This window comes from Sander lucioperca, chromosome 4, assembly GCF_008315115.2.
Source record: "Sander lucioperca isolate FBNREF2018 chromosome 4, SLUC_FBN_1.2, whole genome shotgun sequence".
NCBI classification, from domain to species: domain Eukaryota; kingdom Metazoa; phylum Chordata; class Actinopteri; order Perciformes; family Percidae; genus Sander; species Sander lucioperca.
Window position 1 is genome coordinate 41,286,864 of NC_050176.1, and position 16,545 is coordinate 41,303,408.

The 16,545-nt window shown below is 39.9% G+C and overlaps 1 protein-coding gene across 1 annotated transcript in view; it reads right to left on the bottom strand.

Annotated features, from left to right (window-relative positions):
• Positions 1–13,896: 13,896 nt before the first annotated feature.
• The window catches only part of LOC116048155 (myelin and lymphocyte protein-like), a 6,639-nt gene continuing 3,990 nt past the window's right edge, over positions 13,897–16,545 (bottom strand). Inside the window, exons 3-4 of the mRNA XM_031297151.1 lie at positions 16,334–16,459; positions 13,897–14,500 (exon numbers count right to left, since the gene is read on the bottom strand). Coding sequence (XP_031153011.1) covers positions 14,426–14,500; positions 16,334–16,459 — 201 coding nt within the window. The 3' untranslated portion in view covers positions 13,897–14,425. The remainder of the gene's footprint in view (positions 14,501–16,333; positions 16,460–16,545) is intronic.

The window sequence follows — 16,545 nt, forward strand, 5'->3', positions numbered from 1 at the left end:
GACTGAGGAAGCCTAGTGACAAGTCCATAGCAACCAGTTCATGTGTCATGTGCACCCAATGTGCTTTGTTGAATGGTCTCAATGTTTTATTGTTTTATTTCATGTGAATACTAGTTTACTAGAGGAGTAACTTAGTATTTGAAGTAATGCAGTAATGCAGGAAGTTTGCATTTAGTCTCCATGCTTATTGTGTTTCCACAACAATGTTAGTGAGTAAATCTACTGTAATGGCCACCATAATAGTGGAGTGTGATGTGTAAGATGAGAAAGCAGAGGTTAAGTCATGTATGACATGATTGTAAAAAAACAATGGCTATCTGTACATCTTTGCAAAGCTTAAACCAGTACAAAAGGCATCAATAACTTGTTGGGGAGGGTCATGCCTTTTTTCCCAATCATTTTGGAGGGTCATAGAACAATGAATTGCTGGCGAAGGGAGAGTCAAGTCTATTTTGACGAAAGATCCCAAAACTCCTCTGGTAGCCCCTTAAATAAAAAACGAACAGTCCCTAACGAAAACAAAATGATTCTTAGGCCTTATCCACATGAAAACACGGTGTAAGGTTGGTTACGCCACTGGACACAGGAATTGTCGCAAATGACTCAAATTATATCTTCCCTCTTGCGTATTGTTGAGGACATGTAGGTAGCAGCAGGGTTATTAAATGCATAATTTAACTGCACAAGAGCTGCTAGCAACAGCAACCGCAAACCATCGGTAGTCAAAGTTGATGTTCTTCTGGAAAAGGGTCATGTGATAGGGGGGTGACGAATCAGGGAAGGACACTGCAGGACCGATAAGACCCAATCAGGACGCCAACATGGGTCTCAACATAATTTTTTCTAAAGAGCTCCGTTTCTGCCGGTCCAGATTTAGGTTTCACAGTTTTCCTAATCCACGATTGTATTTTGAATTTAAACGTTTTAGGGACAGAATGCAAAAATAAGATAGAAATGGCAGAAAGGTACTCTACAACAACAGTTTGAGTTTCTCGGAGTTTACAGATGAGGAAATATGCTGTGAAATAAATTATATTTCACTTTTTATATTTAAAATCCACAGGAGGTTTGAGAAAACCACAAAGACTTGTCTTGGTCCACCAGGGCCTCTGAATGGTACATATGAAAAGCAACAACAACATTGTTAGAACGTGTACAGAACATGATGCAATGTTAAAGGGGTGATAGAATGCAAAACCAATTTTACCTTGTCATAGTTGAATAAAGACAGTTTGGTGGGTAAATAGGACATATATAGAACCTTCAAATCCCATCGACACCTCTTTCCTCTGCAGATCTCACAATTTGAAACTGCCTCTGAAAACCGGCAAATCTCAACAAAGCTCATAGTTGACGTATGTAGTAGTATGTAAAGCTCAAATATGGGCCGTTTTACGAAAATGTATGGCTAATTGCAAATATGTTAAACTGTGTCAAGAGAAATCCCAACTAGTTAATTACACACACACACACACACACACACACATATACACATACACACACAGGGTGTTGGACTGATCTGAGTGCTCTGACATGGAGAACGTCATGGACAGTTAGAGATGGTTGAGCAGCTGTAACCATGGTTCCAACATGTGTGAGGCAGAGAAAGCCCAGATGAGCTGTAGTTGTGCTATCAGTCCACTAGATGGAGCACTTTACTCACACCATCTCCACATAGCTGGAGAGCAGACTGACTCAGTCAAACTAGAACAGGAGGCACAAACAGTCAGATAACTCCAGTCATTACACAAGATAACACAACATCCAACATTAATTATAGCTGCTCCACAGGAAAAGGAAAAAGCGGTGGATGGAGTAGAGGAGAAAAATGTCAAGGATTCTGTCTGAATAGGTGCCAAACAGAGACATTCCTGCTCATCACCTTGGTAATGCCCAAGGAACAGGGCTCCTGTTTAAGTGAGAGTTGGTAAGTTGTGCGTAGGGGATTTGAACTCCAGAACTCATCTCAGAACCTTTGTCGCCGTAGACAGGTGCTAATCTCAGGGAGCTATTATTTGGGTGATGACACAACTGGCTTCAATATTTGATATGCAAGGGGCAGGACTGCATGCAAATGCAGTATTTTAAAGTACTGTCAAAAAGTAATTTCTCACTTTATTAGGACAACATAGAGATGCCTGTAATTTATTTTCTCAAAGATCAATTAGTGACCAACTGATGTTTAAAGATTTTATTTTGCATCTATTTTGCATTGACTGTAATGGTGTAGATGAGGACACAATTTAAACATTTTATAAAAATGTACTTTTTGAGATAAAATTCTGAAATGTTGCACACTAAAACTATCACAAATATGTGAATTTTATCCATGAACATCAAATGTTTAGATTGCAAGAAATTGCAGAATTTGTTTACACTACTGTAATATATATACTTTTAATTTGTTGGTAACCAACATTTATGAGTTAGCAGCGCATGCTTACATGTCTGTCAGCGGAATCAGCAGCTGGCACGTGTTACCAGTAACAAGAAGTGAAGTGCACAAAGCAAAGGTCCTTTTCCTGCCGCGTGCAATCTCGAGTTCTTTTACAATCGTCTTGTAAAAATGTTTTTCTGCCACAACAACAATCCTTGGCACGGCTGCACGGGCCATATAATGTCGCGGCTTGCTGGTCTTGTGTGCAGGTGAGTCAGATTTAATCGTCACCAGGAAATAAGAGTTAGATTTTAATCTCCGCTGACTTCACTGCTGAGATATGAGGAAGTATCAGAACGTCTCCATCGGCCTGAATATTTTATTCTCTGAAACTTGGATCAGTTGTTTGTTCTCTGACTCTACAAAACTACACAGAACTGTTTGTGAAGGCAGTGAGTTGTTTTTAATTGGCAGGTGTGTGTCACAAACTTCATCCCATCAAAAGTTTAAATAGATCAGATGCTCCTATCATTATGCCCTCAGGCCTCTCCAGCTAATTACTCTGTCTTTTCAATGTCTTTTCATTAGACAAGCTTAGTTCTCAAATCAAATTTAAACCTAATCAGGTAAGATTTCAACAGATAGACATAAGAAGATAGAAAGCTGTGGGGGCAAACTTACGGGAGAGTGCTCCACTCATTCCAATCAGATGTGTTAGGCTTAAAGTTGTAGTTTCATGATGATGCTATCAGTAAAATGTTTTATTACAAATACATCATAAATCCGAACGGTAAATTTGTTGAGGACAGTCTGGAGATGAAATTCCCTAAGTTTGGTGTCAACAGAGCCAACAAAATGTGGGAGGAGATAGGTTTAAGACGTTTTGCAGTTTTTTGCAAAAGAGTGATGGACTTCAAAACTGCTACTGGGTGAAAGCAGATTATAGTTTCTCCTCTATTGGGGCTACAGTTTGACGTAAGTTGCGATGTTGTAGCACGGTGGATTTGTTATGAATTTTTAAAGTTTAGGTTTTAAGATGGCTGCTGTAGCCACTATCAGGACTATAAGAATAGAAATCACACTGATTAAGTTTGGCAAAGGACTGGACATGTGTGCAAAGTTTGGTGACTTTTTGTGCATGGGAACATGCATTTCTTAGGAAGAATAATAATAATAATATAACAACAGGGTCCCGCAGCTTCGCTACTCAGCCCCTAAAAACACACTTTAACCTTTTTGTCTAGAGGGAGAGATGTGAAAGTTAGAGAAACAGAAAGAAAAGAGATGTTGCCCTGGTTTACCTCTCTCTCTCTCCCTCCCTCTCCTCTCTCTCTCTCTCTCTCTCTCTCTCTCTCTCTCTCTCTCTCTCTCTCTCAATTTTTCAATTGAAATTCAAAAGGGCTTTATTAGTTTATTATTATTATTATATTGTATTAGTTTTGATAACAATGTTACCAAAGCATTAACATCTATTTGTTTTAGCAAATATAAAAACAATAGTTTTTAAGCAAAATGAAGAAAAAATATAAAGACATAGGAGAATGTAACATTAGATATTATAAATATGCTCTAATCTCTCTCTGATGTCCCAACTGATCTGTTAACCTGGTGTGGATCAACATCCTCCTGTGGAGCCCCTGCAGGGTTGAGGGGGGAACCCCTACATTTGGCTCATGTTCAGACGTTAACAGTTACTGATAAATGTGTCAAGGCAAAAACAAATCTTATTTTAAGGAAAATTATTGTACGTGTGTCTTCATTGCTTCTTGTTTGGCATTTTTTTGCATGTGTATTTTATCAGAAGTTTAAGTTGGAGAAGGCTAATAACTCATTAAAAACTAAAGTTTCAATCAATAATAGATGTCCAGTATATTGTAGTGTATCTGTGCTGTGCATAACGTTGTGAATTAGTTATTATTTTATGTATAGAGGTATAGGGCTAACTCCAAAACCTCCAGTTCCTCTTTTTTCCTGTCTGTGCACGTCCCTGATCTCAACTGTATTCTGTCAATAAAAGACAAAAAATAATCTTAAAGTCTTTCTTTTCTCTGAGATGATTTGTATGCATTTGTGTCTCACTGCTGAGGCTCCAGAAAGTCATCTGCAGTTTGAGTCCCAACATGGCCGCTGTATGACAGCTGTGGTGATTAAATGGAGGCCTATCTGTTTCATCAAGAGGCGTTTGAGAACTGAGACTGTGTAGGCGGCATATGGCCTGCACGTGGCCTGCATATTCACAACGAGTACAAATAGCAATCCAGATTAATTTCTTAGGCAGATATTGACTTGGGACTATATTGGGTGGAAGCACAGCCGAAGCACTGCTACATGGGCACAGAGATCACACAGCACCGGCATGAATATTAGCTGGCTATTTTTCCTACAGTAGACCATGAATGGCGATGAACATGGCGGATTTTGTGAGAGACAAAAAGGATGACTTCTCAGACAGTCAAGATCCAGAAGCATACCTCTACGAACCAGAGTTTTCAGAAGAGGAGCTGCATGCTTTGGAAATAGAACAGGAGGAGGAGGTTGCGATCACTCAACAGCCCGAGGACGTGAGGATGAGAGCCAACACGAACTGGAGGTGTGACTGTGGGGGAATATGCCAACATATGCCGACTGAAATATAGTGTCCGTGCTGTGGCCAGTGGGACAAGGTACTGCTATTGATGACCAGGCTCAACGTGTCAGATCAAGATGAGCGTGCCCACAGTACGTTGTGTCACAGCTACCGAGGATTTCTCAGTGTTGATCCATCCTGCAGTCCTCGACCTTTTTTTCCGGTGCGATAAAGTCAACTGGGAAAAACGCCAAATGGACCCATTAAACAGCTGTCCACAGAGTAAGTGATTACTGTAAACATGACGCATGGTTATTTTACGGGATAGAGCGACCCATATTAGACCTGTACTCACAGAGTTGCTGCGTTATATCTCTGCACCGAGTAGCAGTGAGCTGTAGGCTACTTCCACCCAATATAGTCCCAAATCAATATCTGCCTAGGAAATCGTCTAGTCTTAATCTGCATTGCTATTTGTACTCGTAAATACACAGGCCACAAGAAGTAATTAGGTTGTTTTTTTGTTGTTGTTGGGTCACTTTTAATCACGACATGCTAACCGTCAACAAAGGATTCCATTGACTACGCTAAGCTAAGCTAGCAGCGGCGCTGCCGGACTAAGACAATGCATGCACTGAGTCAAAAATGCATTTGCCCACCTATATAAATATAGAGGAGACAGTGAATAACCCTATTTCAACAAACTGTGGCGTATTCCTTTAATTTTAGAACCAATTAAATCATGGTTTAACTTTAAACCATGTAAAATGTTCAATTAATCATGAGTTTTATTTTAGGCCACAACATCCAGCACTATCATGTTGCCCCAAACTTTAAAACTAGCTTAAATGGAAAAAAGATTACATGTAAACCTCTCTTTGAACATAAGTTGTAGGGACAGACTCATTTTGAAACCAGAGTGCAAAAACATAAATAAGTGATAGATATTTAGGAAAGTGAGCCATCATCTTACCAACTGGTAAAGTTTCTCTATCCACAGCCCGGCTAAACAATTTTCCCATTCTGCTTAACATCCCAGCTGCTCTCACTGTAGAAGTGATGAACAAACATCACATGGAAAATGTTACAAGGAGCTGAAATAAAAAACTGACTTTGTATCATAAATCCTCTTTCTAGTAGAAACCCAAAAGAGATGCAGGTTAGTCCAAACTGACGGGGCAGAGTGTTGAATAATCTGGGTTTTATCACCTGACGTCTTTAAAGGCAGTCTGGGTGCCAGTTGAGAATAAAAGAGGGAGCGGCTCCTGAGGTTGGACTTTGACTTCTGCTCCTTTTATGAGAGCTCTGAAGTTAATATTCACTTTTTTTTAATTTAACCTTTATTTAACCAGGTAGGCCGTTGAGAACAGGTTCTCATTTGAAACGGCGACCTGGCCAAGAAAAGCATTATCGTACAAGACAACATACAGTTTCACATTCAACATAGTACAAGAAAACAGAATACAATAGGCTGCGAAAGTGGTATTGTGATAACACAATATACATGAATAGACAATCTATAACACTGCTGAGATGTAGTAAAGAGTCAGAATACAGATAGTGCAAATTCAATTGTGGTCTAGTTAGTGATGAGGATCAGTTATAACACAGAATATATAATTAGATAGTCTATATGAATGCTGAGAAGTAGTGAAGTCAATATACAGTTAGTGCAAGTTGTAATCTAAATTTAGTTAGTGATGAGGATCAGTTATAACACAGAATATATAATTAGATAGTCTATATAAATGCTGAATGTAGTGAAGAGTTAATATACAGTTAGTGCAAATGTTTATCTAGGTAGATCAATAATAACTCAGCAAACATGAAAAGACAGTTTATATGAATGATAAATGCTGAGATGAAGTAAAGAGTTAATGTACAGTTTGTGCAAAAGTGTGGACTAGATAGTGATGTTAAAAAATCGTAGCACAATATACAGGAATAGAGGACTATCAGGACTATCTAAATGCTAAAATGTAGTAAAGACTCGATATACAGTTATTGCAGGTAGTGGTCTAAATAGTGAAGTAGGTGTAAATATGAGTAGTATAAGTGCAAAAAATGGTATAACAGCAAGGTATTGCAGCAATGGTGGGGAGAAATACAGTTTTGCATGCCAGGGTAGATGCAAGGTGCAAAAGCACGTAAACAGATATGTGCAAATGTGCAATGGGACATGACAGAGACAGTGGGATAGGGTGTGTAAAAACAATGCATGAATGATGGGGAACATTTAGCACTAACCTGCTTCTTTTTCCTCTCTTTATTAATAACTGGGCTCGCAGGAAGACTGGAAGTAAGTATGGACGTTTACATGCTTTAATGTTGAAAAAACTTTATTTTCCTTACCCTGTCTGTCTGAATATATCTTTATTCACTCTGTCAGAGACACTCTTATTTAGTGCCTGTCTCTCTAAGCCCTTATTCCACAAAAGGCTAGTCTGCTCTGATTGGCTTAAGAGAAAAATATGGTGCACCTTTGCAAAGGTAGTTGTCAAGTTGTGGGTGGAGAAACTCAGATGTGGGGCGGTTTATTCTAATGAACCTGCATGTGACATTGGAAGGGACATAATCAGCCGACTGACTGGAAAAACTACTTCAGTTTGTGGGTAGGTCGGTACTCCAGATACCTAAATGTAAACAAACACTGACAAAGTGAGATTTTCATGATATGTCCCCTTTACCTGCTAATGTGGAAGTCAGAAATCAGAACCAGTCGTAATGAATCATTAAAAAACTCAAATTAAAATCTCATTTATAGTTCACATTTAGATCAGATTATTGTTTCATCAACATTAATCTGAATCATGTTGGTTGATGAGTTAAATATTCATAAAGACATACACACTGTAAAGATCTTTGAGGCAAATTTGTGATTTTCCATCATATAAATAAAAGTGGCTTTTCACATTAGGAACATTTTTGTTTTATTTAAGCTTCACATATCTCTGTAACAAACACTGTCTGTCACATGTTGATGTGGAGTCAAACAAGACAGAAATACTTCCACATTTAGTGAAATGTCCTGGCTCCAGTAACTGCCAGAGACAAACTGCAGGTTTGAACTCTTCAGAAACCTCTGGATGTGTTTTCATTCAGTCTGTAGTTCAGAGGCCTGTACTACGAAGCAAGATTTGGCATTAACGAGGTAACTTCAGGTTCAACCCAGGGTTTTCTGTACCACGACGGTGGATCACTTGTTACCGGGTTCAATCGCCATGGTAACTCATGCTGAACACCTAACCTGGTTGGGAGCAGGTTATGTTGGAGATTAGAGATCAACTGGTGTTAAAGCACCGCCTACTGACCAATCAATACTGGATTGATAACGGCGTCACTGCAACCGGTGAAAATTAGGACGGTAAGATCAGGCGGAGCTCGGTGCACGGACAGGGAGAGAGAGAGGGAGAGATGGGGAGAGAGGGATGCGCTCATAAAAGTTAAAACATTTAGAGACCGACAACCCCGTTAACATTCCCTGATGGGTATTTTTATGAAATATATGGATTTTAATTAAGGGGAATTACATATAGGCTATCGGCATCTTGAGCCGTGTGTTGCCAATACCCAAAGAGGTTTGAATTATGTTTTTATATATTTTATTTGCTCTCATGATCTTCCACTGCCAGGGTTGCAACTGAAATAATAGGCACGGAAAGCAGAAGTGTAATTATGGTCAGATCTTGTGCCTGACTGATGGGGAAGTGATATTGATAAGTGTTGTGATTTACACATTTACAGCGTCAGCTATTTTTTCTTGCCAGCTTTCCTCCTGTTTTAGGAAGCAGCGACTGTATTGCATTTTGCCTGTAAAACCGTGTCTGTGTTCTTCATATTTATGTAGAATTATAACTTGCTCTTCTTATGTAAAATATGCGGCTCTGGTAGATGTTTGTGATTGGTCATGCTGTGCAAACACTGCCTCTTTTATGCCGCTTGGGAAACCCTGAGTTGATTGAACTAGTTGATAACCACCGTCGTGACACAGGTTATGCGGGACCGCGGTTGTTAGGTTAGGTGAAGCCGGGTAACTGAAAGAAATCCAGGGCATGGTGATCTTGATTCGTAGTACAGGCCTCAGGATTAAAAGACTGCTCTGCTGTCCACCAATCCAAACCTAGAAATGTCAGTATGACGTCAGAGCAGAGGGCCGGTCTGAGCTGTAGTTCTGCCAGTCAGAAGCAGCTGGCAGCGTTCCAAAAGCTCTGTCAGTCAGCACTCTGATGGCAGAGTTTCACAGCAGCTGGAGACTCTCCGTGCTTTCAGAAAAACATTTTTCCCAGTGAAAACGTCATCATTCACGTCACTTCATGTGGGAATCAGAGGTGGAAAACTGGGGCTAGATTTTGCTGACAGAGTTTCCCAGTTGGTTGTTGACAACTGACGTTTGATGTAGGCGACTTTGGTTCACTGAAAATATTTCAATGACAATAAACTGTTTATTGTGGACAAATGCCTCTGCCAAGGAACATACACAGACATAACATATTTCAAATTATTCATAATAGGCTGTGTCTTTTCCCGTTGGTTGTCCTGCAGATAACACAAACAAACGCCTGTTGATGTGCTGTTTCTATGCTCGCATAAGAAAACAGCAGCAAATCTTTTGTTATTGTGGCCTCCATGTTGTCACACACCTGCTCTAGGCTACGCCCAACAGTTGGTGGCAGTCATGCAACAAGTTGTTATGCCAAACGCCAATATAACAGAAGAAGAAGAACATCTCAACCATGTAAACGCTGGCAGTCGGAAAAACAACGTAATCACAGGGGCGGTCCCTGATATTCCCAGGTGGCATGAACGCACTTACTGATAGAACTCCAAAGTGTCCAAACTGCAGGAACACTGAAGCCGCAAAAGAAGAAGAAACAGAACAATAGGTTTATTATTAAATGATGGAGGAACAACAGTCTATAAACTCATGACAGCAAACTAAAACTTACAGTGGCCCAGCTGGGTCGACACAAATGTGGACGCTCACTTCTGTTGTCGCTCATTTCCGTTATATTTGTGTTGTGGCTTTTGCATTTCTCTTGAAGCGTCTGAGCCACAGTACAATCTGCATCAACAGAGAGTGGTGGCATGAAACTAACCAACAGATATCTGACATACATCTACAGTCAAACTGTCTCTTTATTAATATTAATTCAATAACAACAACAGTCTATTTTTTGGTGCCTGAGTTCTAAGGATTACTTTACATTGTCCAAGTCTTAATATATAAATATATATTTGTAAGCCACTTTCTGTGGGTGCCTGCTGCCTGGAGATGCCCCTCTACACTGCTCCGGGACTCTGTTGTGTGTTTGATGTGTTGGGGGTGTAGAGCTGAGAGACACAAGAACTGGACGCTGGCTTCAGGATTGTGGCTCAGACCTTTATCTGGTTTTTATTGTCTCAGAGTGAATGCTGTAGTGCAAAATACACTTTCTTTCTTAGAATTAAATCCACAACACAATCTAAACTTGAAAATAATACACAGTTTATGAATTATTAAATAAAATGTCAACTTAAATTCTGATGTTGTTGTGTACTGAAACACTTTTACATCAGTAAATAAATTAATCTAATTTGCATTGCTTATCATCACAAACTGTAGCTTGATGCTTAAATAAACTCAATGTGTGAACAAATTAATTTAACGGGTGGTTTTAAATGGATATTTTTCAATAATTTAGGCCACCGGTGCCGGTTAAGCGGCTTATGTTTATGGAGTAGTGGAAAATACAGTTTGAAAAACGACCTACAGCCACCATACTGGAAACCTATGGTGTCCTGTAAAAGGACAAAAAGAGTGAATTGCTGAACTCTCCCTGTAATAGACATAACAACAGTGACGCCTGGTGGTCTACTCATGACCTTACATGTATGCTGATAGTTGGTGGCTGGAATCGTTCCTCCGGTCCATACTGACTGGGAAGTGATCCAGGGATTGACGCTAACTTTTTTCCTATGTAATTATTTATACTTTAAACTGTATATGGTTCAATGTTCATTTATTGTCAGTGCATTTCAGAATTGCATTTTCTGGCATAAGCAGGAATGTAAACAGCACATTCCACTGGAGAATTCAATCCAGTTGCCATTGTATTGCCATTTGACACTGACTAAAGACAGCTTAGTGCTTATACATATTTGTTTATCTGTTTTGGTAATACCTTTTGTACAGTTTCTAAATGCAATACCCTGCATTAGCGCTTTTTAAAGTGCTTAATAAATGAAATACATTTTGAAACTTCATCATCAGTGTCCAATCTTTGTGTCCAATTTAGATACCTAATGTACAATGTCCAGTACCTAGTGTCCAATGGCAACACCTTGGATTGGACAGAGCCTGTACCCATTAAGGTACTTCAAGTGGACATAGATCATATCTTCCAAGTTATAATGCGTTGGTGGCCAGAAAAATCCTAAAATAAGCCAAAATAACACACTTCTTTAGTAAATAATGAACCCCAGATACTCTTATCCCCGATTACAGAAAGCAGGTTTCTCGTTTACATGACGTTTAAGAAACCAGTTACTAGTGTTACTGAGGAGTATTTAAGCAAGTCCCAGTCAGCTAGTGAGTGATGACTCTCCTGCTGTCGTTCATCAGAGCACCTGAACATCAGGTGTTACTTCACGTAGCGACTTCTGTGCAACCTCCATAAGCCGCCAAGAGGCTGAGTCAGGCAACAATCACCTGTATGATGCGCCGTTTGAATAATTCAGTTCCACTCCGTGATATGCGTTCAAAGATTTATTGTCCATTTGAAAACAGGAAAAAACAAAAAGAAACATAATCCAGTTGCATGAAAAATACTGCGTAAAGGTGAACGTGGTCCAGTTTGATTTTGCAGTGAAACTTTGCGGTAAACAGAAAATGCAAAAACCCAAACTCACCCCCTCTCTAGCCTCCGCCATGCAGGTGCACAGCTGTATAAATAGACTGATTATTGTCAGACCAACCCCTGTGACGTCCTACATTATGTCATAGGTGAAAAACAATAAACCATAAAGAAACATAATATACATGGCTCCTATACTTCATAATCTCTATCAGGCAACTTCATGGAAGTGCAGTGTTGAATCACTGTGTTCCTCAAATTGAATAATTAATCTGCGTTTGATGTATTCTGACGGTCTGAACACAATGTGCTGAACAGTGTTGTACCAAAGTCATGAAATCTATCAGGAAATTGAATCACCATAAATACTTACAGGACACTTCGGAAGAAAACAAAATGCCTTTTTCTTTTCTTTTTGGGCTCATTGTTCCCAATTGTCCACATTTCCGATTTACTCCGAAAGGGTGGTACTTCGGCCGGACAATCGGGAGCAATTCTGACAAATGTGAATATATGTGCCCCCATAATGTCAGAATTCCTCCCATCTGTCTGTGGGGTGACTGGTGTACTTTAGGACACTTGGCCAGACTTTTGCAGTTTGGGATCAGGACATGTGAAAGGACCAAATGCCCTATTAAAAAGGATTCCAAATGTCCTGTTGTCTTAGGGAAGGCTAAAAATCATAAAGGGCCAAATTTATCCCAAATGTCCTTCCCCAACTGGTAATACCAGGATGGATGGATGGATGGGCACAGCACAGGATTTGCCATGGCAAGACCTGCCATTTAAGTCAGGATCCCTCTCAGTAGGCCTCGTTTCATTGAAAATCTGGGTTCATGACCTTCTAAAATGTAGCTAAAGACATGCAGCTTCTTCAGTATCAAAGATGGTATTCTGTAGAATATGTGACCCAATTTTGGTATTCACATTTGTGGAGAATTTTGCTATTCAGGTCAGGACACTTGGGAAGATCAGATTGAGTTGTTTTTTCCACCTAAACCTCTGTCATTCCTCCTCTACTCTCCTCCCTGCAATGCATTAATCGCCAACCATTTTTAAATCCATGAATCAGTTTGAGTAATTTTTTTATGTAAAAACAGGTAAACTTGCGTGACGTCAGCTTGTTAAATGTGAATATTTTCTAGTTTCTTCTCTCCTCTGGGACAGGAAACTGAATATCGTTGAGTTGTGGACAAAACAAGACATTCAAGGACGTCATCTTGGACTTTTTGGGAAACACTGATCCTCATGTTTTACCATGTTCTGGCATTTTGGAAACCAAACATCTAATCCATTCATCCAGAAAATAATCCACACATTAATCCACCATGAATATAATGTAAAAACAACCGTTAGTTGCAGAAGTGTGCAATAGCTAGGGAAACAGTTTTTAAAGATATAAAGTGTGTCAGCTGTTTGTGAGCTTCTTTAGTTTCATGGAGACGCTTCGCTATTATCACCTGCTGCCTTCTCATCAATTATACATCACAGCTACAGTTGACTGACCCGCCCTGCTGGGTGTGTGTGTGTGCCCTGTATTAACTGCCGGTCACACCCCATTAAACCAGGTTTCATGTTCTTGTTGTTGTTTTCCAGTTGGAGTTTGATCAACCATTACTTTTTGTCGCCTAAACTCAACCAGCGCTGGAAGAAGTATTCAGATTACTGCAGTAAAAGTACTAACACCACACTGTAAAAATACTCTGTTACAAGTTACAGTCCTGCATTGAGAATGTTACTTCAAAGTAAAGTATGTAATGTAGTTAAAGTATTAAAAAAGTGTAAAGGATCCAAACAGTTGTGTGTTTAATGGTCTACACACACACACACACACACACACACACACACACACACACACACACACACACACACACGCGCGCGCGCGCGCGCACACACACACACACACACACACACACACACACACAGTTGTGTGTTTAATGGTCTGATCATGTCAGCTGGACTTGTAGCCGTTATATTGTCGGCTAGTTTACTTTAGAATTAAACATCAGATTTATAAACTACATGTGTTTAGTGAGCAGTAATCTTAATGTGTAAAGTAACCAGTAACTAAAGCTGTCACCATAGTAACAGAGGGAGGCATTAGTGGCACTACTAACACAAAAACAAACACATTTATTCATTTTTCAATGACTTTAGCAGTCTCAAAATGTTATACAAAAACAAAGTATAAACAGACTTATGAAGGCTTAAATCTACAAAAACATCTGGATTGATCCACTTTTAATGTGATTCTTGTGTTAGGACAACTTATAAAAATATAAAATCAGCTGAGAGCAAAATAAAAAGACCAAACTAAAGGGAAAGTGGTAAAGATGCACCGAGGAGGAGTACATGATAACATGTGAGGGTGGACAGAAAAATAGAAACCCTCAGAAACAGCCCTGCAGTAAAACCAGTGTGACAAACATTCAAATTGTTTGTGTTTTTGTGACTCTGGCTGTTGACTGAACTCGTTCATTTGACACAACCCACTCCCACCGGGTGGGCCAAACTTCACTTTAAATCCCAGAAACCCCTGGTGCTTCAGACAGCCGGACGCTGAGCGATGCGACGGCGATCCAGATGTTGCTTCACAGATTCCTGAATGAAAAACCTCAGCAGTCAGTCTCCGTCAGCGTCAGCGCGCTGCTAGAAGGACTTCCAGCGGATGGCAGACAGGATGGTGTGGATGAAGTAGAGGAGTGTCGCCACGTACGAGAAGACCTGCAGAGACAAAGAGAAACATCAGGGAAAGATATGATTGGTTGATCTTCTGGTGGGATTGCTGTGGACGAAGTACACACAGAGATACCCTGGTAAGAGCCAATGAGGTTGATATTATATTCAATTAGATTAGATTCAACTTTATTGTTATTGTGCAGAGTACAAGTACAAAGACAACGAAATGCAGTTTGCATCCAACCTGAAGTGCAAAAAGAGCAGAAAAGTGCAATGTGATATACAAAGTATAGACAGGTGGAGTATAGGCAGGATAAGAAATGTAGTGCAGTGTAGACAGTAGTATACAGTTGGTTTACAGAAGGTGGTTTAGAGTAATATAAATTGAACATAATTATGTGCAGTGTATTAGCAGTTACCTTATAAGAGCAGAATAAATATGAACCGTTACTAGTGCATTCAAGGCCATTCACAACCTCGCCCCGCCATATTTGTCTGATCTCCTCCAGCGTCCCACTACCTCCCGCTCCCTCAGATCCTCTTCCTCCATACACCTGTCTGTCCCCTCTGCCCGGCTCACCACCATGGGGAGCAGAGCATTCAGCCGCTCTGCTCCCTGTCTCTAGAACTCATTACCACCCCAACTCAGAAACATTGATTCATTCCCACATTTCAAATTGCAACTCAAAACACATCTGTTTAAAACTGCCTATTCCACTTGATGTCAATTGCTCTGCCTCTTTCTGTTGTTTTATTGCTGTTGTATTTTTTATTTTTTTTTGCTGCTTTAATGTCTTTTATAACCCTGTACGGTGTCCTTGAGTGCCGAGAAAGGCGCCTCTAAATAAAATGTATTATTATTATTATTATTATTATTAGTGCAGTTTCTCCCGGGTTGGGCCCTTTTTTAACAGTTAGATTAACTGGACTAACAATGAACTGATCTCAGGGTTTCCCAGTGTGTTGCAAGCCTGGAGGCCTATTTGTAATCTATTTTATAGACGTGTTTTTAAGTACAGTTAGAGCGGGTCAGCTCGGTTGGAAACTTAGACGGAGTCATATTTTAACATCTCCAGTTAGCTTTCAGCACTGACTCAAAGGGCCCTTTTTTAAATTCTCAATTTTTTTATTCGGTCCATGATTATGTTGTCACAAAAAACTATTGGGCTCTACACAGGGGCAATTCTAGAATCAGACCTTTAGGGGGGCTGAGCCCCTAAAGAGAATGTGACACGGATACAGTGCCTTGCAAAAGTGTTAACCTCCCCTTCTAAATCAGTAATTTCACTAGATAACAATGAATATATGTATTTATTATTATAACAGAGGATACATTTAAAATATTGAACATACAAAAAAACTATGAAAGTCCCTTTATGGACTACCAGAGTCAAATGAAATGCTAATGAGGTGTAAACAATAAATAAATAAAAAATAAAACTTTCCTTGACTGGGTTTCAGGAACATAGCATTGGCGACAGCGACACAGGATATTAAACCTGTTTCTTTGAACCTGTAATTGTTGTCATTAACAGAAGTTAAAGTTCGTAAACTCTAACTTGAAGCACTAAAATTTATTTTAAAAATAAAAATAAAATTATTATAATTTTTAGGGGACTGAGATGAGCCCCCCTAAAAAGGTTCTAAAATCGCCACTGGCTCTACATGAATACTGTCATCAGTCTGTGACTGGCCTCAGCCGGACCCTCGTTGAATTAAGGACACTTGCCTCTGGGCTAAACAACTTTTCTGAGGGGAAACACTGGATCTTATATTGTATGTGTGAATAATGTCTTTTTCCAAGCTTTAGAAATAAAAGTAGCCCACACTTTGTCAGAAAGCATGCAGCAGGTTGTGACAGGAAGCAGTAAGACTGACCACTGCAGCGATGTCCAGCTGGTAGTTTTTGGAGCTGGTCCCGTTGTTCAGGTCCAGGGTCACTTTGGCCAAAGACACAGCGGCGCTGAGGTAGAAGAAGGCGGCGATGCCGTGATACGCAAAGTCCTGACGGAGAGGGAAAGAAACTCTCAGTGAACCTGTCAAAACAAACGCTGACACGCTGTTACTCAAAACCGCTGAGTCATGGTGTC